The sequence below is a fragment of the Catharus ustulatus genome, chromosome W (assembly GCF_009819885.2).
Source record: "Catharus ustulatus isolate bCatUst1 chromosome W, bCatUst1.pri.v2, whole genome shotgun sequence".
Taxonomy (NCBI): Eukaryota; Metazoa; Chordata; class Aves; order Passeriformes; family Turdidae; genus Catharus; species Catharus ustulatus.
This window is the reverse complement of record NC_046261.2, coordinates 8,453,232-8,479,510: the sequence shown is the minus strand read 5'-3', so window position 1 is coordinate 8,479,510 and position 26,279 is coordinate 8,453,232. Positions and strand designations below refer to the sequence as shown.

General features: G+C 45.5%; 1 protein-coding gene across 1 annotated transcript in view; it reads right to left on the bottom strand.

Annotated features, from left to right (window-relative positions):
- Positions 1–26,279, bottom strand: part of LOC117005100 (transcription factor RFX3-like) — a 272,818-nt gene that overhangs the window by 128,123 nt on the left and 118,416 nt on the right. Inside the window, exon 4 of the mRNA XM_033076381.1 lies at positions 6,664–6,913. Coding sequence (XP_032932272.1) covers positions 6,664–6,913 — 250 coding nt within the window. The remainder of the gene's footprint in view (positions 1–6,663; positions 6,914–26,279) is intronic.

Here is a 26,279-nt window from a genome sequence, read left to right as displayed (position 1 = left end):
TGGAGCAGGTGGATGCTAAAAAGCTGTAATCCAGTGTGAGACTCAAACCAAGAGGAGAGGGTTCTTGCTTCCAGACAAAGAGGGCCCTTGCTCCCACACTAGAGCAGCTTATCCTTAAAAGACTGCACTCCATGGACTACTGACTCACGCAGTTTTGGGAAGACTGTTTTGCCTGTGGAAGGGACTCACATTACAGCAGGTTGGGTGGGACTGCTACTTCTGAAATTAGAACCACTCTGGAGAAGTTCATGGAGAACTGTGTTCCGTGGGAAAGATCCCATAGCATAGCAGAAGAGAGAGACTCCTCTCCCTAAATGAAGAAAGATCTCAAGTGACAATCTGACTAAACACCCCTACACCATCTCCCTGCACTGTTGGTGGGAAGGAGGGAGGGGTTGGGGGAGGGAAAGGTATTTTAAAGGCTAATTTTACTCCTCATTATTCTTCTTTGACTCTGTTAATAAAAAAATACTTTATACTATTAAGTTTGAGCCTGTTTTGCCCTCATACTATTTTGTCCGGGTCCTTATCTCAACTCATGAGCCCTTCAGCCCTTCGTTACAATTCTTGTGGGTGCCTGATGTTTTAACCAGTGTCAAACCCCGACCGCTGAACACAGGCTTGATAGCAGAGATATTTTTGTTATTGCTGAGCAGGGCCTGCACAGAGCCAAGGCTTTTTCTGCTTTTCATACTGCCAAGCTGTCAACGAGGCTGGGGATGCCATGGGAAGTTGGGAGGAGACACAGCCAGGACAGGTGACTCAAACTGACCAAAGGGATATTCCAGACAACATGACATCATGCTCAGTATATAAAGTGGGAGGAAAAAGGAGGAAAAGGAGGAGGGGGACATTTGGAGTGATGACGTTTGTCTTCCCAAGTCACTGTTATGCACGATAGGGCCCTGCTTTCCTGGAAATGGCGGAACACCTGACTGTCCATGGGAAGCAGTGAATTAATTCCTTGTTTTGCTTTGTTTGTGTGAGTGGCTTTTCCTTTTCCTATTAAACTGTCTTTATCTCAACCCATGAGTTCTCCAGCTTTTACCCTTCCGATTCTTTCCCTGATCGTGCTGGTGGGGGAGTGAGTGAGCGGCTGTGTGGAGCTTGGTTGCTGGCTGGGGTTAAACCATAACAGACACACAGAAATCCACAACTCTAGAAAAATGCTAACACCATGCCACTAAAATTTGAACTGTAATGATAGCAGTGGCTAGTCATGTTTGACCTACTTTATGCATTTTTACAGAAGAAAAGAAAAAGAACAGACAGAAATTCACTTCAGGGATTCAGAGGCATCTCCAACATCAAATTTTGAATACCTCATAAACAAGACATCATTGTGTTCCTCTGACCAATTTTTTAATAATGAGAATAGTTTTCCATATGAGTGTATTGGGTTTATGTGGCAAGGTTTTGGTAGACCTGACAGTGTAAGGATGGCTTCTGAGACAAGACACTAGAAGATGTTCTCATGTCAAAGGCAGTTCCAGCCAGCTCCAAGACAGACCCACCACTGACCAAATCTGGGCCAGTGATATTGCTAGAGCCTCTGTGCAAACATATTTAAGAAGGGGTAAAAAAACCTTCACAATGGCAACTAGAAGTGAGAATATGTGAGAAATAAAATTATGCAACCACTAAGATGGGTAAAGGAAGAAGGGACCAAGCACTCCAGGCATCTGAACAGAGATTTCCCTGTAGCCCATGAAGGTTAACAGTGGAGCAGATATCCTCCTGCAGCCTGTGGAGGACCCCACAATGAACAAGGTGGATGTGCCCTAAAGGAAGCTCCTGAAAGGAATGGTGGCCTGTGGAGACGAGCCTATGCTGGAGCAGGTTTGTTGGCAGGACCTGTGATCCTGTGGAGGACCCATGCTAGAGCAATCTATTCCTTAGAGACTTCACCCCATGGAAAAAAAGACACTCTGGAGCAGTGTGAAGAACTGCAGCCAGTGGGAATGCCAACACTGGAGAAGTTCATGAAGGACTGTCTCTGGTGGGTGCTTAGCACACTGTATTTAGTACTAGGAGTATTCATTAATTAATTCAGAAGTATTAAATAATTAATTCATATTGGCTTTGTTTTTATTTCCATGTACCCTTTGACATTAATTGTGAGTAACCCACCCAGACTCATCATTCAAGTAGGATACATGTGATATAATTTCAAATTGCTACACTGTATTAGTAGAATTACCAGGAAGAGCTAAAATCTTATCAGTTACAACTAATTTGCTAGTTACAAAAATGTAATAATTTGATTAGTGACAGTGAATAAAACAAAATAAAGTTGTTTATTGTAAACAGTGAAACAGAACTAAATCTTGATATGGCAAAAGTGTCAGAGGTTATAAAAAGCCCATGCCTGGTTCATTTCTCTTCATGTGAAAATTATGCAAAATTAATTCAAAATATTTGAATACATTTGATGAATATTACATTAAGAAGCAACTCTGGCTACATATTATTGTGATCTCTTAAATTGTCTATACAAGTATGAAAAAATAAAATGATGGTGCAGGTAGAATTAATATTAAAAATTAAATGTGCCAGGTAAAAAAACAAGAAAAATTGAACTGGTGTGTTGCTCTAGTTTACCTGGTTTATTTAAATCTTCTAGTAAATTTAAAACAATATGTGTTTGATGTCACAGTTTAAGCTGAACTGTTTAGGTTTCAATTGACTATTGCTTATATGAGTTGAACCCTATATATCAAGAGTCTTAAATTCATTACAGATGTCAAGAACTAGAGTTCTCAAGATTGGTGTCAGCCCATGCTGTAGTGGTCATGCCATGATGGAATTCACAATCTTGAGGGATATGGGTCAGGTGAAGACTTGAGTCACGACTTTGAATTTTAAGAGAGCAAAATTTCAGTTGTTTAAGGAATTAGTGAATGGGACTCCCTGGGAAACTGCCCTCAGGGATAAAGGAGCTGAACAGAGTTGGCAGCTCTTCAAGGACATTATTCTTAGATTCCCACATGCAAGAGATCAAGCAAGGAAGGCAGGAAACCAGAATGACCTAGTAAGGACCTCCTGGTGAAACCTAAAGTACGAGAAGGAAATGCACAGGCTGTGGAACCAGGGACATGGGAACATGGAAAGAATATAGGGATGCTGCCCGAATGTGTAGAGATGGGATCAGGAAAGCTAAGGAACAACTGGCACTGAATTTGGCAAGGGATGAGAAGAATGAGAAGGGCTTCTACAGGTATGTTGACCAGAAAAGAAAGATTAAAGAAAATGTACTTTCTTCTCCAACCTGATAAATAGCACAGGAGAACCAGTGACAACTGACATGGAAAAGGCTTAGGTACTCAACAATTTCTTTTTGCCTCAATTTTGCAATGAAAATCTCTCTTCCCACATATCTCAAGCCCTGAACCTCAAGGCAGTAACTGCAGGTAAGAAGTCCCTCCCGTCATAGGAGAAGATTGGTTCATGACCATCAGAAGAACCTGAGTGCACACAAGTCCATGGGACCCAACAAGATGCATGCCAGGGTCCTGAGGGAATTGGTTGATACAGTTGCCGAGTCATTCTGCATTATATTTGTCATGGCAGTCAGGAAAGACCCTGGTGAAAGGAAAAAGGGAAACTGTATCCATTTTAAAAAAAGGCAAAAAGTAGGACCCTGGAAAAAACCGATCAGTCAGCCTCACTTCCAGTCTGGTAAGATCATGAAATGCATTGTCCTGAAAAGTATTGAGTCAAGTATTATTTAGCTTATTTATCAATAATTTGGATGAAGGGATAGAGTGCCTTCACCACAGGTTTGCTGACCATACAAAACTGTGAGGAGTGGCAGATACTCCAGAGTGCTATGCTGCCATTCAGAAGGATCTCAACAGACTGGAGAGATGGGTCGAGAAGAACTCTGAAATTCAACAAAGGCGAGTGCACAGTCTTGCACCTGGTAAGGAATAACCCCAGGCACCAGTACAGGCTGGGGATGACCTGTTGGAAAGCAGCTCTGCAGAGAAGGACCTGGGAGTCCTGGTGGACAACAAGTTCCCCATGAGTTGGCAGTGCCCTTGTGGCCAAGAAGGCAAATGGTATGCTAGAGTGCATTGGGAAGAGCATTGCCAGCAGGTGGAGGGAGGTGATCCTGCCCCTCCAGTAGAGGGCTATAAAGATGATTAGAGGACTGGAACAGCTCACTTATGAGTAAATGTTCAGGAAGTTGGGCCTGTTCAGCTTGGAGAAGAGACAACTGAGGGGATCTTACCAATGTATATAAGTATCTAAAGGGAGGATGCCAAGAGGTGGGACCAGGCTCTGCTTGGTGGTGTCGAGCAATAAGATGAGAATCAACAGGCAGAAACTGGAACACAGGAAGTTCCAACTGAACATTAGGAAGAACTTTACTGTGCAGGTGACTGAACATTGGAACAGGTTGCCCAGAGAGATTGTGGAGTCTCCTTCCCCGGAGATAGTCAAGAACTGTCTGGATACAATCATTAATAATGTATTCTAGGGCCCTTGCTTGAGCAGAGAGGTTGGACTAGTCAACCTTCAGTGGTCCCTTCCAACTTACCCATTCCATGATTCTGCATATGTCAAAACATGGAAAACAAGGAGGTGATTACAGACACTGCCAACATTCTGGTTACTGTTAAATTGGAGAGATATGGGTTTGATCAACAGACTGTTAGAGAGATAAGAAACTGTCTGGATGGCCATGTCTGAAGAGTTGCAGTCAATGGCTCTATGTCCAAATGGAGATCAGTGACTAGTGGTATCCCTCTGGGATTCATACTGGGACCAATACTGTTTAATATCTTCATCAATGTAACACACAGTGGGATTGAGTGAACCTTCAACAAGATTCCAGATGACACCAAACTGAGTGATTCAGTTGGTTTGCTATGTAGCATCCAGAGGGACCTTGACAGGCTTGAGGAGTGGGCCCATGCAAATCTCATGAAGTTCCCCAAGGCCAAGTGCAAAGTACTGCACCTGGGTAAGAGCAATCCCCAGTATCAATACAGACTCGGGAATGAACAGATTGAGGGTAGCTCTGTGAAGAAGGACTTGTGGATGCACTGGTGGACAAATAATTGGCCATGAGCTGGCAATGTGCACTTTCAGCACAGAAAGACAATCACATCCTGGGTTGAATGAAAAGAAGCATGACCAGCAGGTCAAATGAGGTGATTCTCCTTCCCTACTTTTCTCTTGTGAGACTCTGCTTAGAGTACTGCATTCAGGTCTGAGGTCCCCAGCACAAGTAAGACTTGTTAGAGCAGTTCCAGAGGAGGGACACAAAGATGATTAGAGGGTTGGAACACCTTTCCTATGAGGAAAGATTCCGAGAGTTGGAGATGTTCAACCTGGAGAAGAGAAGGCTCTAGGTAGTCTTTCAACACTTAGAGGGCTTATAAGACAGGGACAAACTTTCTTGTAGGGCCTGTAGCAGTAGGACAAGGGGCAAGGATTGAACACTGAATGTGGGTAGGTTTTGATTAGACATAAGAAACTGTTTACAATGAGGGTGGTGAGACACTGAAACAGGTTGCGCAGAGAAGTTGTGGATGCCCCATACCTGGAAGTGCTCGAGGTCAGGTTGATTAGGTCTTTGAGCAACCTGATCTAGTGTAAGATATCCCTGCCCACACTGTGTTCAGTTTTGGGCTCCTCACTATAGGAAAGACGTTGAGGTGCAAAGAAGGACAAGGAAGCTCATGAAGGGTCTGGAGAGTTAGTCATATGAGGAGCAGGGCTGAGGGAGCTGGGGGTGTTTAACCTGGAGAAGAGGATGCTCAGGGGAGACCTTATCACTCTCTACAACTACCTGAAAGGAAGTTGTAGCAAGATTTTCAGTCTCATCCACATTCTTATGCATGCAAACATCCCCAGTGAACTACACTGGTTTTGGCTGGGATAGAGTTAATTTTCTTCACAGTAACTGGTATGGGGCTGTGTTTTGGATTTGTGCTGAAAACAGTGTTGATAACACAGGGATGTTTTAGTTATTGATGAACAGGGCTTACACAGAGTAAAGGCCTTTTCTGCTTCTCATGCTGCCCCACCAGTGAATAGGCTGGGGTTAGACAACAAGTCAGGAGGGAACACAGTTGAGACAGCTAACCCTAACTGACCAAAGGGATATTCCATACCATATGATGTCACGCTCAGCAATAAAACTAGGGGAGACATTGGCAGGGGGGGACACTGTTTGGGGACTGACTAGGCATCTGGACTGGTTCAGTCAGTTGATGAGCAATTGCTTTCATTTGCATCACTTGTCTTTCTTGGATTTTATTTGCATTCTCTTTGTTATTTTTTTTCTTTTCCTTATAATTTTTTATTTCTATCAGTATTATCACAATTTTTTCCATTTTAAAATTGTTACACTGTTTTTATGTCAACCCACAAGTTTTCTTCTTTTTATTCTTCTGATTCTCTCCTCCATCCTGCTGGGTGAGAGTGAGTGTCTGTGTGGTGCTTAGTTGCCAGCTGGGATTAAACCATGACAACACTATACTATTTACATGTACAGAATGAAACTAAATGTAAATATTTGCAATACAAACCCATGTATTATTGATTCTGCCAACATAATATGCTTTTGCTACAGAAACATGTCAGTATGCCAGAACATCATAGTGATTAAGAAATATCCCCGAAGATTTAACATAATTCTGAAGTACTTACTGTAGCCGGGGAGGCCCATGTTGTATGAGTCACTGAATGACCAGAATTTTCCATTGAATTGCCAATCAGATAGGTTCCTCCCGAGTTGCTAATGAGCTGTCCTCCTGCAACACCCATCTGAATCCCTCCGGTGCCCACCATACTATGAGAGGAGACCACTGTAGTTGCCTGTGCAGAACTTCCTTCGAAGTAATTTCCCCCAGTGTTTTGGTTATACATCTGGGTTTCCGTGTAAGGATAAGTTGTTCGACTTCAGGAAAAGAAAATAAAAGAAGTAGTAGTTATTTATTTGAATTGTTTAAGTGAGGGAAACATCATTGTAAAAAAGAGTGTACAGTTGCTATAACCAGACTTAACAGGATTGGCAAAAAAACCCCGCATCTACACAAAATAACATTTCATATGTCAAAGTACTAGGTAATTACAGTAATTTCATGAGTATAAGGTGCACCGGATGATAAGGCGCAGTTCCGAGTGTTGGCAAATTTACGAATTTTGTCCATATATAAGGCACACCAGCGTATAAGGCACACTTTTTTTTGCAGCAAGGATCCACACGCAACAAAGTAACAAATTAGTAACGGAATTGCACGATTGCAGGGTTTACTGGCTTGACTTGGGGCCGGGCGGGCTAGGCTCGACGCTGCCCCGCCGCTGCTGGGGCCGAGTAGGCTCGTCTCGTCTTGGGGCTGCTGTGGGCTTGCACTTCCAGGTTAGTAAATTTCCAAACTTTGTCCATATATAAGGTGCTCAGGGGTATAAGACGCACTTCCGGGTTTGGACCAAAATTTTAGTCAAATTTTACTCGTGAAATTACTGTAACTTGGACTCACTGCTAAAAAAAGTATTCATTAAACTTAACAGAGAATGTTTTTTGCCCCATCTGAAGATGCATGGAGAAAAGTATTACAAAAATTGAAGATCTCATTCAAGTATTAATATATTATACAGTAATTTTAAAAGCTGTTGTAATTTCTTAAATCCTCCAGTCAAAGTTGGATTTTTATTTATATGACATTTATTTTGTATACTGTTTTCAGCTGAAATAGAAGTAATTTTCTTCCTAGAAGTTGGTACAGTGCTGTGTTTTGGATTTAGGATGAGAATAATGTTGATAACACACTGATGTTTTAGTTGTTCCTATGTAGTGCTTATACGAAGTCAAGGACTTTTCAGCTTCTCATGTCCAACCCGCAAGAAGGCTGGGGGTGCACAAGAAACTAGGAGAGGTCACAGGCAGGACAGCTGACCCAAACTGACAAAAAGGATATTCCATGTGTGAGCTCACAACCCAGGAAGCCAACCACATCCTGGGCTGCATCAAAAGGAGAATTGGCAGTAGGTTGAAGGAGATGATTCTCCCCCTCTACTCATCTCTTGTAAGATGCCAATCTGGAGTCCTGAGTACAGTTCTGGTGCCCCCGACATAAGAAGGACATGGAACTGTTGGAGCAAGTCCAGAGGAAGGTCATGAAGTTGATAAGAGGACTGGAACACCTTCCCTACAAACACAACTGAGAAAGTTGGGGCTATTCAGCCTGGAGAAGAAAAGGTTGCATGAAGACCTCATAGTAACTTTCCAGTATCTGAAGGGACATGCAGGGAAGTTGGAGAGGGACACTTCATCAGGAACTGTAGTGATAGGACAAGAAGAAATGGGTACAAATTGAAAGAGGGGAAATTTAGGTTAGGCATAAGAAAGAAATTCTTTACTATGAAGGTGGTGAGGCACTGGAACAGGTTGCCCAGGGAGGTCATAGATGCCCCAACCCCGGCAGTGTTCAAGACCAGGTTGGATAAGGCCTTGAGCAATCTGATCTAGTGGATGGTGTCTCTGCCCATGGCAGGAGACTTGGGACTAGATGATCTTTAAGGTTTCTCCCAACTCTTAACATTCTATGATGTCATGCCCAGTATATAAACTGGGAGAAGTTTACCAGGGGGCTGGAATCACAGCTCAGGGATGGGCTGGGCATCAGTCAGCAAGTGGTGATGAGACAGGGAATTGAGAAGCAAGGCATAGTTCATCAAAAACCAAGACAATGAGGAATGCCTGACATTTACTATGCTTGCAAAAATCAGGAGGAGAGGCAGACTGCTTTGTGATAAACGGAGCCAGAACTTGCAAACAGGGTGAGGGGTACATGGTTACAACACCTTAAACCAGCAAGAACTAATCTCAAGGTCTGGAATATGCCCAAAGGGCTAAGACACATGCTCCAGAGACAAAGTTGAAAAGTTCAAATGCGATGAAGAGTTTGGAAACCTTCGTCAGAGACCCCCGACGACCCCTGAATTGGAGAGGCACAAAGCGCAAAAGGACTTTTGGCTCATTTTAATACGAAGCGAGGGTAGGTGGGACTAGGTGGGGCTAGGAAATGAATATGTATTAGGCGTATTGTGTAATCCTAAACTTTTAGGGAATAAATAGAGCAGTAGTCTGAAGTTTCAGTGTGCATGCTTTGGGAGGAATTATCCCCATGCACCTCAGGGCTGAATAAATGCATACCTACTTTATAACTCTCATTTCTCATGAGTTATAGTCTTTTCCGTGTATCAGTTGGCAAACGTCAGCCAGGAGTCCTCTGTCTGGTTGTGGGAGCAGGGCAGGGAGCGGACTCCCTGAGGTGCACCTCAGGATTTCCCTGGAGGGACTCGGTGACTCGTCTCGCTCTACGAGAGACACAACAACCTACTGGTTTGCGGATAAACGCTATGTATCGAATTTAAGGAGCCTGTAAATTGTACGCTTGGCTGGGGGGGAGGGCAGCCAGTAAGTCGCATTGAGACGTCTTTGCGCATGGGCATAGACATCCTGTGTAAGTAAGGTCTGAGTTCGCAAGCAGCCACCGGTCCCGCTGAGAGACCAGTGGAGGGATGCCGACTAGGAGGGATACAGACTAGGGGGGCCAGCGGGGGGAGATTCTCTGACTTTTAGAGTGGTTGCCAGTGACCCTGGAGGTGGGTCGAGTGAATGTCTGTTTTATTAGTGTTATTTTGCCGAGGTCTGGACGTGTTGTGTTCTCGCGCTACATTTGAATAATGTGAGTGAAGGCATTTCAGCCATTTTCCAGGGCAACTGCAGTGACTGGAGTGAGTGCGGTGTGCAGTGAGTGCTGATTGGTTGCGGCATGAGGGGCACTGCATAAGGGACATTGCGTGTGTGTGTGTGTATATTTTGCCTAATGAACAAAAGGAGTCCTTCTCCTTGAGTGGTTTGGGTTCGACTCCTGGAAATTTGTGAACTTAGGGTACTGTGTTACGGACGAGGCTACCCTCACGTTCACAGTGTTAGAAAAACCTCCAGAAATAACTAGGACTGAGTGTGCCCGATCTATTCGGATCCCAGGACATCCCTAGATAAAGGCAGAAAAGAAGTTTAAGAAAAAAAAAAAAAGATATTGAGAGTCTCAATATGGGGACGAGAAACAGTAAAGAGGTATCTAAGGCTAGTCCACTAGGGTGTGTTTTACCCCATTGGAGAGAGACAACAGGTGTAAGAAGTATGGAGGACAAGAAAACACTTTTGAAGTAATGTGACCAGTGGTGGCCGCTATATAAATTAGATGATGGAGTAAGATGGTCACCTACTGGAACTTTGGATTATAACATCTTGTTATAGTTACAGTAAATTCATGATTATAAGTCGCACCTTTTTGACTAAAATTTTGCTCCCACCCCAGAAATGCAGCTTACACTCAGGAGTGGTTAATATGTGAAAAATTTTCTGAAATTTCCAACCCAGGAAGTGCAGCTGAGGAGATTGCGCGATTGTTACAAATTGGTTACTCTGTTGCGCAGCGGGTGGAGGTGGGCTCCGTGCTGGCAGTGCGGGAGGGGGAGGTGGGGGGCTCCCTCCTTCAGGTAGCACATCCCGGGGAAGAGGCGGGGGGCTCCATGCTGCAATCCCCATGACTCGGGGGGGAGGCAGGGGCTCCCTCCTGCCGGTCCGCAGCCCGGGGGGAAGGCGAGAGGCTCCCGCCCCTGCCTGCCGCCACCGCTGTGGGTGTCGGTGGGTTCCGTCCCCGCCTGCCACTGTGGGGTAGCGCCGGGCCGGGACAAGTGAGCCTGGCAGCAGTGGTGGCAGGCCCCGAGCGGCCCTGTCAAGTGGTAGAGCCAAGCTGGGCCTCCTGGTCCCGTCAGTAGCCCCAAGTCGAGCCAGTAAACCCCGCAATCCTGCGATTCTGTTACTAATTGGCAACTCTGTTGCACGCGGGTCCTCGCTGCGAACGACAGAGCGGCTTATAATCAGGTGTGGCTTATGTATGGACAAAGAACGAAATGTTGCCGACACCGGGAGATACCGCTTATCGTCAGTGCGGCTTGTAATCGTGAAATTACTGTAATGTTTTTGAGAAGGGAAGTGGGACGAGGTTTCCTATGAGGATATGATTTTTTTCTCTTAGGGATCACTCAGAGTGGCAGAGATATTGTGGGATTAGACTCCCCTCCAATCCTCTCATATTAGCCCTTGAGAAGGATTATAAGGCGGCTAATAAAGGTAAACTAAAGCAGTGCTACTCCACCTGCAGCATCGACCAGAGATGCATAAAATCTGAATAAAGTCTATCTCACAACCACACAAGAACAAGATCTAACACATCTATTTAAACCTCCCCCTAGGAGACAGGAGGAGGATGGGCTCTCAGAAGGAACACCCCCTTAAACAGCCCCTAGTAGCCCAATTTCATCCAGAACTAGAAAACAAACAGTGCAAGCACCTCTACAGCAGGCAGTAGGGCCAGAAGGGGAAAGAATGCTGGTTAAGGTACACTTCTCAACTATTGATCTGGAGGCATGGGAAAAGGTTGCTAAGAATTATCGCAGTGATCCAGTAAACACTGCCAAATATTTACAGTAGATGATAAAACAGCATAATCCTGATTGGAATGATATGCACTTACTGCTGGATGCTCTAACTGAAACAGAGAAACAGCAAGTTTTGAAATAGGCTGGAGATTTGGCAGAGGAGTTCTATAGAGCCCAACAAGAAGATGTAAAAGAGTACTTTCCACTCCAAGATCCAAAATGGAACCCAGATAGAACAGCAGAAATGAAGGAGCTAGAAAACTACCAGGAGTGGATAGTAAGAGGAATCGAGACAGCTATTCCTAAAACAATAAATTTGTCAGCTTTATATGCAATCAAACAGGGTCATTCTGAGTCTCCACCCAAATTCCTGGATTGCTTAAGGGACGCAATGCATTGCCATACATCATTGGACCCTGGGTCTGAGATAGGAATACAACAACTGGTGAATTTGTTTTTAGGACAGTCTACAGGAGACATCAGACGTAAACTTCAAAAACTCTGGGGACTGGATGGGAGGAATTTAGAAGTCCTCTTAGATGAAACATGGAGAGTTTTTAGTAACCAAGAAGAGGGATATAAGCAAGGAGTGAGGAAACTAGTAGCAGTTGTAAAAGAGGAGAAAGGGAGGGACAGACAAGGAACGCGCAGGCAGGGACCACCCCGGCTGGGCCGAGACCAGTGTGCAATTTGCAGAAAATTTGGTAACTGGAAAAATCAGTGCCCAGAACGAAGGCGCCAGGGAAAGGGGAACCAAGGAAAGAAAGGGGTGATAGTCACACATGTGAAAGAAGACTGAAGAAGACCAGTGAATCTTTCCCCAACAGATCCACTGGTTATAAAAATGAAGTTGGGGGAAGAAGAGTAAGAGGTGGAATTTTTGGTTTACACGGGGGCAACATATTCAGTATTAAATGAAGCTTAAATACCTGTGAAGGATAAGCATATAGTGGTAAAAAGGTCAACTGGCAAAACGGAGAAAGCATATTTCTGTACGCCTTTAAAGTAGAAATATGGAAAACAGTGGGGCATTCATAAGTTTCTGTATATGCCCAACTCCCCAGATCCGCTCCTGGGGAGGGATTTATTGGCACAATTACAAGCAACCAAATTACAACCATTACATTTAAAGACAATGGGGAGATTACTCTGGAAGGAAATTATCAAAAAATATGTAGAAGTGTTAAGTTTAATGCTAACAATGATTGAAACTGAAGGGAAAATTAGTGAAGAAATAATGAACCAAGTATTTCCTGGAGTATGGACCTCTGATACTTCAGGGAGGGTGAGAAATGCACCTCCTATATTAATCAAACTAAAGGAAGGAAAACAGCCACTCAGAGTTAAACAGTACCCCTTGAAAAAGGAAGATAGAGAAGGAATTGGCCCAATAATTGAGAACTTTCTGCAATTAGGATTGTTAAAAGAGTGTCAATCTGATTTTAACACTCACATTCTACCTGTTCGAAAACCTGATGGCTCATATCGAGTAGTACAAGATCTACCAGCTATCAATAAGATAACTGAAGATCTTTACCCTGTAGTGGCCAACCCATATATTCTATTAACATGTTTAACACCTGAGCTAACCTGGTTTACCATTTTAGATTTGAAAGATGCCTTCTTTTGCCTCCCTCTCCACAAAGCAAGCCAGAAAATTTTTGCCTTTGAATGGCAAAGCCCTAAGAGTGGGTGAAAAACACAACTCACTTGGATACGGTTACCTCAAGGCTTTAAGAACTCCCCCATCTTGTTCAGAGAGCAACTTGCAAAGGACCTGGAGGGTTGGGAAGCCCCACCAGGAGAAGGAAGGCTGTTGCAGTACGTAGATGGCCTCCTAATAGCCACCTAGACAGAAGAAACATGAGTGGCCTGGACGGTAAGCCTCCTAAATTTTCCAGGACTCCAGGGGTACAGGGTATCAAAGAAGAAGGGTCAGGTAGTGAAACAGAAAGTGATCTACCTGGGATACAAGATCACTGCTGGACAACAGACATTGGGGCAAAATTGTAAAGAAGCAGTATGCCAAACCCCGAAACCTGAGACAATCTAGGAATGACAGGGTGGTGCAGATTGTGGATCTATAATTATGGACTACAGTAATTTCACGACCATAAGGCGCACCGGACTATAAGGCGCACTTTTTTTTTGCAGCGAGGATCCATACCGCGCGACACAAAGTAACCAAGTAGTAACGCCTCCCTGCCCACGCTGCTCCTGGTGCCTGGGACCGCCCCCACCTCCCTGCTAGCTCTGCTCCTGGCGCTTGGTGCAATCCCCGCCTCCCTGCCCACGATGCTCCCAGCGCTTGAGGCTGCCCCTCGCCTCCCTGTCAGCACTGCTCCCGGTGCCTGGGGTCGCCCCCCGCCTCCCTGCCAGCGCTGTTCTCGCCCCCTGCCTCCCTGCCAGAGCTGCTCCCGCCCCCCGCCTACCTGCTAGCACTGCTCCCAGCGTTTGGGGCCACCCCCCACCTCCCTGCTAGCGCTGCTCCTGACGCTTGGGGCCGCCCCCCGCCTCCCTCCCCGCTCTGCTCCCAACACCTGGGACCGTCCACAGCCGCCCCCCCATCTCTACTCAGTACCGCCCCCCCTCGCATCTCTCACTTCCAGTTTGGCAAATTTCGCAACTTTGTACATTATATAAGGTGCACTGGACTATAAGGTGCACTTCCGGTTTCAGGCCAAAATGTTAGTCAAAAGGGTGCGCCTTATAGTCATGAAATTACTGTACTTGTAAAACCTCTGTATGCTCTCATGAAACACTAATCTTAGAAAAATTAAGATTTTAGTTAAATAATTGATTGATCGTCTGTAATCTCATGTTTACTCAGCTGTGCTTACAATGGGAAAAGACAAAACTCATAAACAGGCCTGAAGAAGCACGAACAATCGCAACCAGAAACCCATTCTTTAAAAAATTGGAATATCCCCAGAAATCATTTGTATTGTCATTAATAGAAAAGGGTCGAAAGTTCAGGGCAAGGAAGACTCACCTTACTTCCTCCTTTTAGGACCCCTCCCCACAAAAACGACCCCAGACTTAATTCAAGAAACCAACCACGCATGCTTAATAGCCATTCAAGCTAATTACCATAGGAAGTAAGGGATGGGAGGGGCTGGTATTATGAATATGCATTTATTTATACCTTTTGTCAATAAATAGACTCTGTGACCACCTGTAATCTCGCAGTGTGTATTAGGGGGCTACCCCACGCTGCTGCCCAGCACTGAATAAACATACCCTTTTTAACTTTAAATTGTTAGAGAGTGTTTTGTCTGTCACAGTTGAGTATCGGTACTAGACCAATACTCATATTTTGGTAAATCACTCATTACAACTGGTAACAGGGACTTTCAGTGGACAAAAGAGGTCACACAAGCCTTCGACCAACTTAAGAAGGCTCTTATGTTGGTCCCAGTTCTGGGACTGCAAGATGTAAGTAAACCATTCTTCCTATTTTCCCATGAAAAACAAGAAATTGCCCTAAGGATACTAGCCCAAGATCTAGGCCCATATCAAAGGACGGTTGCTTACTTTTCTAAGCAGCTAGATGTGATGGCCAAGGGCTGTCCAGGATGCCTCTGAACTGTACCAGCAGTTGTGCTAAATATCCAGGAAGCATGCAAATTCCCCTTGGGCCAGAAAATTACTGTGCTAGTGTCTCACACAGTGTCCACAGTTCTGGAAGTGAAAGGTGACCATTGGTTTTCCCCACAGAGATTCCTGAAATACCAAACCATTATAGCAGAACAGGACAATGTAGACATAGTGGTAACTAACATTGTCAACCTAGTTTCTTTCCTTAGTGGAAACCAAGGGCAACTGGTACACCACAACTGCCTGGAAACCATCGAAGCCACCTACTCCAGCCATCCAGACCTGAAGGACACCCCACTTGATTATGCAGAAACCTGATTCATGGATGGGAGTAGTTACATCATCAGTGGAAAGCGAGATGCTGGGTATGCAGTTACCACCTGCAAAGAGTAATAGAATCAGGACCTTTACCAGTAGGTACCTCTGCACAAAAGGCGGAGATAATTGCTCTAACCCATGCCTTGGAAATGGCAAAAAGAAAGAAAATAAACATCTATACAGACTCAAGATATGCATTTGGGATTGTACACGCACATGGAGCCATTTGGAAGGAAAGAGGACTGTTGAATTCACAAGGGAAAAGCATCAAACATGCACAGGAAATAATACAACTACTAGAAGCAGTTCAACTACCTGAGAAGGTAGCAATCACGCATATTAAGGCACACCAGAAGGTGAGTTCAGAATTGGCAGAAAGAAATGAGCTGGCGGACAGAGAGGCAAAAGAAACAGCAAAAGGTGAGGTAGCAACTGAGGGAGCCTTGATTCCAGATGGACAGATTTCCCTTGAAGGTAAGCCAGTATATAATAAAGAGGATAGGCAACTAATTAAAAGTCAAAGAGGGAAATATAACCAAGAGGGATGGGCTGTTACTAAAAAAGGAAAAGGGAGGTTTGTCATCCCCTGTAATTTATTGTGGTCACTGGTAAAGGAAGAGCAACAGAAAACACACTGGGGAATAGAGGCCTTGTATAACTACTTAATTGAAAGAATTGTTGCAAGGAAATTATATGCCACTGTCATACAAGTGACACGGCAGTGTGATCTTTGCCTCCAGACTAAACCCAAAAACACCCCCAAACCAAAACTTGGCAAAATTGGAAAAGATCAGGGGCCTGGGCAACAATGGTAAATTGATTTTTCAGAGCTTCCAAGAAAAGGGGAATGTTGTTATTTGTTGGTGCTAACAGATACCTTTTCAGGATGGTCAGAGGCTTTCCCCACCAGGACTGCAAAAACTCTAGAGGTAACAAAGGTACTGTTACAAGAGATAATACCACGCTTTGGAGTTCCAGCCACCATGTCCTCAGATAGAGGATTGCACTTTATTTCAAAAATAGTGCAGCAGACCAGCCAACATTCAGACATAAATTGGAAACTCCACACTCCATATCACCCTCAGTCAAGTGGACAAGTGGAGAAAATTAATCATTTAATCAAACAACAGATTGTAAGGCTAGGGCAGGAAGCTAATTTGCCCTGGCCCCAAGCTCTCCCGCTAGCACTGCTGTGAATTCGGACTAAACCTAGAACCAAAGAAAAGTTAAGCCCTTTTGAAATACTTTATGGGAGACCATATGGGGTCCAAAAGGGAATGTCTACCCAGGTCAGGGAAGAAACACTGACTGCATATATGGTGGCTTTAAGTAAACAAGTCAGAGAAATAGAAAAACATGTGGCTGGAACTCAAAGTGTAGGGTTTGATGGACCAGTGTATGACATACAACTTGGAGATTATGTGTATGTTAAGTTTCCTACAGAAAAAAACCTTGAAACCACAGTGGGAAGAACCATACCAAGTGCTTCTCACCACCTTCACTGCTATTAAGATCAAGGAACAGAGTGCTTGGATACATCGTACTCGAGTGAATAAAGCTCCAGAAGCTCCCTGGAAAGTAATATCGGGCGATGAACTAAAGCTAAAATTCACCCGAGCAAAATGAGTACATTTCAATCAGAAACTTTTAAGAATTTAATTAAGAAAATTGTTCTGTTTGTAATTTTGGTTCAAGAATTAGAAAGTACTTCTAGCCAGAAACATATTGAATGACCTTGGTCCAAAGCCTTTTACCGAGTCACTGGTTACATGGGAGACTGGCAAGTAGTTAAAGACCTGAACTTATCAATTGTGGTCATACATGGGAAAGAGATATACGAAAAGAATGATTGGCAATATATAAAGTCGAAGTTGTGGGAAGGATGGACAGTTCCAGAAACTACAGGAGAGGTCATAAGGGTAGGGTGCCAAATGATTAATGGGACTACCCATGAGGAAGTACGTGAAATCTGTATTTCAACTGCTACTGTAGAGGAAATATGCAGTTGTCCAGAAGAATTAGACTCTTGGCATAATTTTACTCTAACACAGACTGTTATGGTGATTTGTCTTTGGGACCCGGATACTATGGGATTCACATTTAAATTAAAAAAAAATGCCATTTCTATGACAACTGAGTCCATTGCAACAACTAAATTAACTATAGGTCCTCAATCCCAGACCCCGTCACCCAAGCTGGAACCTAAAATCTATGAAGTCAGTCCATATGTAATTAGAAACATGGGTCAACAGCAATTATTGTTTAATCCAGAGTGGTCTCTCAAACGTGTTGAATTGCTAATGCAAATTAATATCTCAGAAGTTCAACCAGTCTGCACTTCTTTCCTAGACACATCCTTAAGGGATGGATGACATGACTACAGAAGTAGGCACATTTCAGGAGTAAAAGAGATCTTACTGGGATATTAGGAAGAGGACTGGGGGTTTTAAATGGAATTGATTTAGAAATATTAATGAATAAGCTGGCAATGACAACTAGTGATTTGATTAAACTAGAACAAACCCTACAGTCATCCCTATTAGTGTTAGGAACTAACCAACGACAGATTTCAAAGATGTTACCAAAATGGGAAAAGACCACAAATTAATAATAGATGCGCCTCATGTGGTTCAAGACAATGTGTCTTTAGCTCTCAGCTGTATACAAGCACAGTTATGGATACAATCAATAACTTCTTTGATCATAAGGGAAGGAAATAAAGGAACTTTCCCAATTGAAATTCAACAGGCAGTTTGGGACAATGTCACAGATTTTGAAAAAAAATTCCAATCGTGGTGGACCCTGGTGAATTTCACCTATGAACCCATTGATAATGTGGTTGCTGCCTTTGTGCTTACTATCCGTAATGCCACAATTCATGTAATTCACCCCATTATAACACTCAGATTAAACCATGAGGGGACAGTGCTCCACCCCTCGGAATATAGAACGTGGGTCCAAAAAGTGAATGAGAAATGACAAACTGTAAACCTAGAATCTTGTATTACCCTAGAACAGTAAGGATTTATTTGCGACGGTAATACAATCAATGCCCAAGATATATGTCTGGACACTGAACAAGGAGTCTGTCACTTTGAAATTCATCCAAATACTATCTAAAAGATTACACTTGTATATATCGGGCAAGGTTGTGTATGCCTAAGAACTGCTTGCGCTTTTATAGAAATAGATAATAACAATTATGTAACTTTGGGTTGGGGGTCTGTTCCCCTACTTTTTTCTTGCTGCGGAATTTTCCCCCTTATTATGCTAAGAAAGCTTGTTGGGCTGCACCCAGCTCATGATCTCTAGGGACAAAGAGATAGGTGGGGTGGGGTTGTCTGGCTCGTCGGCTGTCTTGCTTGTCGACGAGGTGTAAGGGTCGGTCCGAAGATTGCCTGATTCTGCCTCACAATCATCGTCAGAGACTGAGACCCTGGAGACCCCTGGACCCCATCTCTCACTTTGGGCAGGAGTTCTGGTCTGGTCAAGGTGGATGCTCACCAAGGGACTGTGTAGAGGTGTGTGTGCTGTACTGTCACGGTACAATGGACTCGGGCAGGTACGGGGTTAGAACAGCCGTACTTTCTGCACCTGATTCTTGAAACCATGGTCCTCTGAACACAATAGTCCATAAATCTCCCCACCTTTTGGTCAGTGGCCCCTCACCTTGAAATGGACTATAAAATTATTACTCTCCAAAGAGACCTTTGAGACTTCTTTCTCCCCACGGATGGAAGACATCGCCAGATGGTCCGAGGACATCCCATCTGTTGGTAGCTATTCCTCCCTATTCTTTCTGTCTCTCTGTCTCTGAATTTCTCTCTCTCTCTCCCTCTCTTCGTCACCCTTTTATCTCTCTCCTTCTCACCATTACCCCAAAACTGAATTGTTGGCCCTCAATAAATTGCTTTGCTGCTTGCTGCTGAACAAAACCTTAGTCTCTTGCTGTTGTCCTTTGCACCCCGTGGTCAAATGAACCATCACGACCTCCGTTCAGGTTGTGCAGACCGTGACATGTGGTCGGAGGAAGATGTCTAGGGAGCTGCTGGCCTTCACCTCGCACCATCCCAACTCTAGGAGTCAGGTTTCTCTGCTATGGGACACTGCACTACCGCTTTCCCGCTCAGCTTGTCACCTCTGGGCACCCAGCCGAGTGCCACAACCCACACGGTGAGCAGGGGAAGTCCTTCTCCATCCTTCTCCCACCGGGAACTCTGCAGCCATAACCCCAACCCTCCGCAGGGCTCCATGGGACCTGCCCTGCCCCCACCACCAGTACTGAGCTCAGGAAGACAGTGTCTGTGGCCAAAAAGGACTGGAGTTAAGTTACTGGTTTTTTTTGTTTTGTCGCTAATTTTCATAGTTGATGTTGGTTTTGTTTGTCTTGTAGATATATTAGTAAAGAACTGTTACTCCTAAACCCATACCTTTGCCTGAGACCCCCTTAATTTCCAAATTATAACAAATTGGAGGGAGGGAATCTGCACTCTTCATCCCAGGGAGGGATTCCTGTCTTTCTCGGCAAATACTTGTCTTTGAAACCAGGACATTTTGTCTGATTACAATCACTCTAATTTTTGTATTTGCCACTTTGTTGAGATTGGTCGATGCGACTTGTCGTATTTTGCACCCTTTGTATCCCACCAGCTGATAAGATCTAATTACACAATGTATCGCAAATTATTACCTACACCTATTGGAATAAGCATTACAATGGTAAGACAACTGACCAAACATCAAGACCTGACTAATATCTTGAAAGAGATATGAGAAAATGGACAAAAACCTCTAGTTACTGTCTATCATGATACAAAAAGGATACACAACATTATACAGAGGTTGAAACAGGACACAATTCATCACTGGTGAGATACACTTTTTGGGTGGTCACCTGTTGGAGTCAGTGAGACAAGAGCCTGCCTGAATCCCTCAGGGAGAAGCCAGAGTGCAGGGATTGAATTAAAGCCCTTGCATGGATTGAAGTATATCAAGCCACCCACACATAGAATGGAAGTTTAAGTAGAAGATTAAGCATAAGTTTAAGTGTAAGTTTAAGTTTTAGGATAAGTAAGTAAATAAGAAAGTCAGTAAGTCAGTAAGTTTTAGTGCGAGCTATAGTGCTTTTAGTAAGTAAAAGGTTCAGATGCCAGAGTAGAAGAACAAGTTCTAGTGAAGGTTAAAAAACATATTAATGTTTTCAATAGAGGCTCCAGAAGCTCGTTGGGAGACCATGCTTAGACAAAACAGGACTCCAGTAAGAATATTGCTTATATTTTTTAGATAGAACAAGATAGATCATATACGTAGTTTATACGTATTCTAGCTAAGACATGAATATTTATTAGGCATATTGTGTAATCCTAAGCTTTTAGGGAATAAATAGAGCAGTAGTCTGAAGTTTTGGTGTGCATACTTTGGGAGTGTAATATATGTTGTAAAATAATTCATGTTAATTTGTGATTTATGTAAGATAAATCATGTTCATATAAATAAAGAAATTAATAAAGAAACTTTAGAACATTAGCTGCAGCAAGGAGGAAGGTTTACCTCACAGAATTCCAACACTGCAACTGCTGACAAAACTGGGATTAGCAAGTTAATAGAATCGTCTCCAAACAGGGGTGACTCCTTACGGAGACAGTCCAGGAAACACCCAAGCAATGAGCACTCGATAAGTATCTTCAATCAAGATAACCAGGGTCTTCAGGAAAACTACATCTCAATACCTGGTTCCCGTAAACCAAAATCGGCACTCATCAAAATTCATCACTTCCCAGAAATGGTTTTGTCCAGTCCAATGCAGAGAAAGGAGGCTACATGAATATGTGAAACCATGACAGAAAAGGAGGACCTTTGCTCCAGGTTAGAAAAACTGTAGAAAACCAGGACTGACCAAGACGGCATTTGTGAACACAGGGGGATCCAAAGTGATAGAGTTCGGATCAGTGTGTGTGTTCACCCAGCACCGACACTGGGCTCAGTGTTGTCCTTTTTGATTGTGGCTATCGAGGACCGTATTTCGGTCGTGAAATAAAAATTGTTTCTTTAATCATTCTTAATTCGGCTTGATTCGTTTATTACCTATAACAGGAGGAATTATCTCCGTGCACCTCAGCGTTGAATAAATGCATACCTATTTTATAACTCTCATTTCTCACGAGTTATAGAGTCTTTTCTGCGTATCAGTGAACCATTGCATTTTGCATAATTTGTTTTGCATGTTCTATTTTTTCTCTTTTTTTATCTTAGTAAACTTTCTTCATTTCAACCCATGAGGTTTACTATTCATAGAATCACTGAATTATAGAATCATCAAGGTTGAAAAAGACCTTTAAGATCATCAAGTCCAACTGACAACCTCAACAATTGTCAAGTCCAACTGTCAAATATTTTTTCCCAATTCTCTTCCCCATCCCACTGCAGGGAGGGAGGAGTAAATGAACAGTTGTGTGGTACTTAGCTTCTGGCTGGGGTAAAACCACAACTGTGTACATTACAAAACTGCAAACATGACCAAAAAAAATGTCAACCAAGAGGGTCCTATATACAAGAGTCCTATAAATGCTTTGCTTTGATTCCAAATTCACTGAAATTCTCTGGGTGAAGCTTGAAATTCTGAGCTCATTTGTATTTTAAGACATTCAGTTTACTCAGCTGAGTTAAATTTTAAATTGGACAGCAATATGTAAAGTGTTATTATGAAAAATTAGGAAAAACTAAAATAGAACTACAATTTGTGAGAGGATTTGTGAAGGGAGTACAAAAGTCAAAGCAATAGCAGCAAGTTTACACAATTCTTTCCAACTATTAAGCATTTGTGCCTCATTAAACTGTTAATCTTTGTGGGAGGTTAGGATTTTTTTCTTTTTTTTTTTCTTTTTCTCCCAGGGAATTTTCTCCCATTTTTTTGCTGAGAGATATTAATGACTGTTGCTTAAGAGAGAGAAAAGAAGTGTCCAAGGTGGGGGGAAGGGGTGCAACTGACTGCAACCCCTTAGCCAGGGGGGTTTTCTCTTGGGAAGGGCAGAGATACCTAGACATTTTGGCTGGGGGTGAGGGGCTGGGCTCAGCTTAGAGCTCTCTCCTGATCGCGGGATCAGAGGGGAGACAGGCTGCTGTCACTGTGGGAAGAATTTGCCACTACTGCAGAGTCCCATCTCCTACTATTTTCTCCTACCGTGAGTTTTGGGTTAGTCTTCTGGCAGCTGAGTGAACAGACTCTGCGTACACTATTGTCAATTCGGTAGTAAGTTACAGTAATTTCACGATTATAAACCACACCTGATTATAAACCGCATGTCTGGGTGTCAGCAACGTTTAGGTCTTCGTCAATATATAAGCCGCACCTGATTATAAGCCGCACTTTCGTTCACAGCGAACTTTCACAAAGTTGCCAATTAGTAACAGAATCACAGGATCGTGGGGTTTACTGGCAGGTGTCGACATTGGAAAAATTATTTCCAAGCAAAAAAAGATACAGACAATAGCTGCGGCAATGTACCCTGCAAGTTTTATTAACAAGCGGAAAAAGATATGAACAATAGTGTGGTCATTTTACAAGCATTTCCAACGAATCTGCATTGCCTTTAAATAGTCACTCAGCTGGGCAGCTGCACAGCCGCGCAGGTAGGCGGGCAACCGGGCGGGAAAGCAGCCGGGCAGCCGCGGGGCAGGCGGGGAGCTGGGCAGCCATGTGGGCAGGCAGGGAGCCACACAGGCGGGGAGTCGGGTGGTCGGAGAGCCGGGCAGTCATGTGGGTGGGTGGGGAGCCTCGCAGCCGCACGGGTGGCCAGGCAGGCAGGCAGGTGGGGAACCGCACAGCCGCACAAGACTGAAAACACCAAAAAAATACAGAGAATTATCACGGGCTCAGATCGGCGGCGCCGTCCCGCTACAGGGATTGCGTGGGCTCCAGTTCGGCTCGGAGCGGGGTCTCACTTCCAGGTTGGAAAATTTCTGAATATCGTTCATATATAAACCGCTCCGGAGTACAAGCTGCACTTCTGCAAGGGGGGGGTGGGACCAGGTAGCCCCCAGTCAGCAGGAGCCACGCGGGGAGGGAGGGAGCGGGTGGCCCCGCGCGGCCCCGAACCAAGGGTGGCCCCGCCCCACGCCGCCCCTGAGCCGAGGGCGGCCCCGAGCCGTGGGCAGCCCTAGCCGAGGGCAGCCCCGCGGGGCCGTGGTGCCAGGGTCGGTGGGGTCATAGCTGATAGGGGCAGGTGGGGCCGCCGTGCTGGGGGCAGCGGAGCCGCAGCCGATAGGGGCAGGTGAGGTCAGGGAGGTCGCGGTCAGCACAGTCTCCCAGTCCAGCCAGTCTCCCTTCAGGCCACACTTGTTCCAAGACACCTGGTCCCTGTCCGCCAAGCTGGAGGCCGGCTCCGGCTGCAGGCACCAGACTAGCGAGCTCAGCCCTTTGGGAGAAGTTTGCTCCACGACGCAGCTCCCCGGGTCCAGTCCTGCGGGAGCTGGTAGCAGCGACAGGCAAAGGTTGTTCTCCAGGATCACCTCCGGGCTCACACCCGCTCGCAGAGCAGGGCAGGACGCGGTGTGCGTGTCTGTGTGTCCACGGGTGTGCGTGTGTCTGTCTGTACGAATGTCCGCCTGTCCGAGCTGGGGGGGGGACGCAGTCGACACGCATGCCTCACCTCTCACCTCAGATACCTGTTCGCCCGCAACTTTGCAAAGCTCAAATAGAGGCGCTTGCAGGGGAGGAGGAGTCAACCAGGATGATCCTCCATTCACACAACCTCCGCCGAGGGGCTGCCCACAGCCTGCTCTGCTGAACCCAGCCAGACCAGATGCACGGGGGGGAGGGGAGACACAGGACAACCGGGGATGGAGAGAGAGAGGTGACTGTGGGAGACTATATCTCCCCTACACATCACTCCCACCCTTCTTCTGGTGCAAGTGCCACTAAATCTCACCCTAACGTCTCCCCGCTTTAGGAGAAACTTGCAGGACTGTTAGAAAGATCCAGGTGGTCAGTAAGTACATGCTGATTGACATCCCCCGCCAGCTCCATGCGTGTCCGTGGGGATTCCCGAAGGCAGCGAGGTTGCAGGCCCTGGGGACCGCATGGAGAAGCCTCTGCCCTTGCATGAACCGGGGGAAGTGACACGACCTGGGCCGGGCGGACCCTGTTCCTGAGAGGGGAAAGCGTCTTTCCAGGTGCCTCTCCCACTATGGGAGGAGTCTGCTTGTCCATGGGCGTCTGCGGGGTGCGAGATGCCTGTCCCTGGAGGGCAGGGTTGCGGCACATAGCCCGGGGCTGGCCGGGAGGGGTACCGAGGGTTCGGAGAGGGGAGGAGTGGGCACACCGGGGGTGTGCCCGGTCCTAGCCCGGTCCCTCCGACCTGCCTGTGTGTGAGGGGAAGGAAGCAGTTGGGTTGGTGGGGGAGGACAGCAACACTGGAAGCAACCTGCTTTTGAGAGATTCACCTGGCACTGCTCCCAGGAAGGCCCAGAGTCTCTTTTTTCCTCTCCAACCTCCAGCACAGCGGATCCTCAGCGTCCATCCCTAGGGCGGCAGCCGGAGGGCCCCCGGAGGTCGGGGCCCGGGGAGAACGAGGAACCGCCAGGCAACGCTGGTTGCGGCCTGGGCGCGGGGTGAATGAGGAGCCACCAAGCGGCAGTGGCACCGACCGCAGCCTGGGCGTGGGGAAAATGAGGAGTCACTGGGCAGCGTCGGGCGTGGGGAGAACGAGGAACTGCCGGTGGCAGTAGCCCGGGCGTGGGGTGAAGGAACCGCCAGCAGCCGTGGCTGCCGAGCCGCAAGCTGAGCTGCGCCAGTCAGCGCTGGGCGGGAGTGCCTGGGCCCGCGGCAACTGCGGCCGCCGGGCAGGAGAAGTTGGGACCCATGGCCGCTTGGTGGTAGCCAGGAGCTGCTAACCGCATCAGTCGGTGCCGGGGACAGGCGGGAGTGCCGGGGCCCGTGGCACGGAGCGGGCACCTGGGGTTGCGTTTAAAGGCTACACCAATCTGTTAAAATGTTTCCAATTTGAGCACATGCCAGTAAACTCCACGATCGTGGGATTCCGTTACTAATTAGTTACTTTGTTCTGCGCGGTGCGGATCTTCGCTGCAAAAAAAAAGTGCGCCTTATAGTCCAGTGCGCCTTATATGATCTACAAAGTTGCGAAATTTACCGACTCCTGGAGGGTGCGCCTTATAGTCCGGTGCGTTTTATGGTCGTGAAATTACTGTAATCTACTAGTGTTTCTTTTAGTTTATACTGTGTAGTAAGTAACTCTGTTTAAGGCCTTTTGTCTGTTACCTCATATCTATTTAATAAATAACTCATTTTACAATAGACCTAAGCAACCATTCTTAAGAACTTTCGAACCAGAGTGATTTAAGTGAGGGTCACTTAAGTAGACCTACTGACAAAAATCTGAGTCTAAGGCAGGGCTTGTCTAAAGCTCTCACTTGATCCAAAACAATCTCATAAGAGTGGAGTAAATGAGCAGAATCACCTCCCTCGACTTTCTGGCCACACTGCTTTTGATGCAACCCAAGGACAGAGTTGGTTTTCTGGGTTGCAAGCACACATTACCAGCTCATGTCCATTCTCTCATCCACCAGCACCCTCAAGTCCTTCTCAGCAGGGCTGCTCTTGATCAGTTCATCCCCCAGTCTATATTAACACTAAAGTTTGCCTGTACCCAGGTGCAGCACCAGCACTTGGTCTTGTTAAATCTTATGAGGTTCTCATCAGCCTGATTCTCAAGCTTGTCCAGGTTCCTCTGGATGGCATCCCATTCTTCACTTGTGTCAACTGCACCACTCATCTTGATGTCATCTGCAGTTCTGCTGAGGGTGTACTTGATCCCTTTGTCTATGCCATTGATGAAGATACTAACACTGGTCCCAATATGGACCCCTGAGGGATA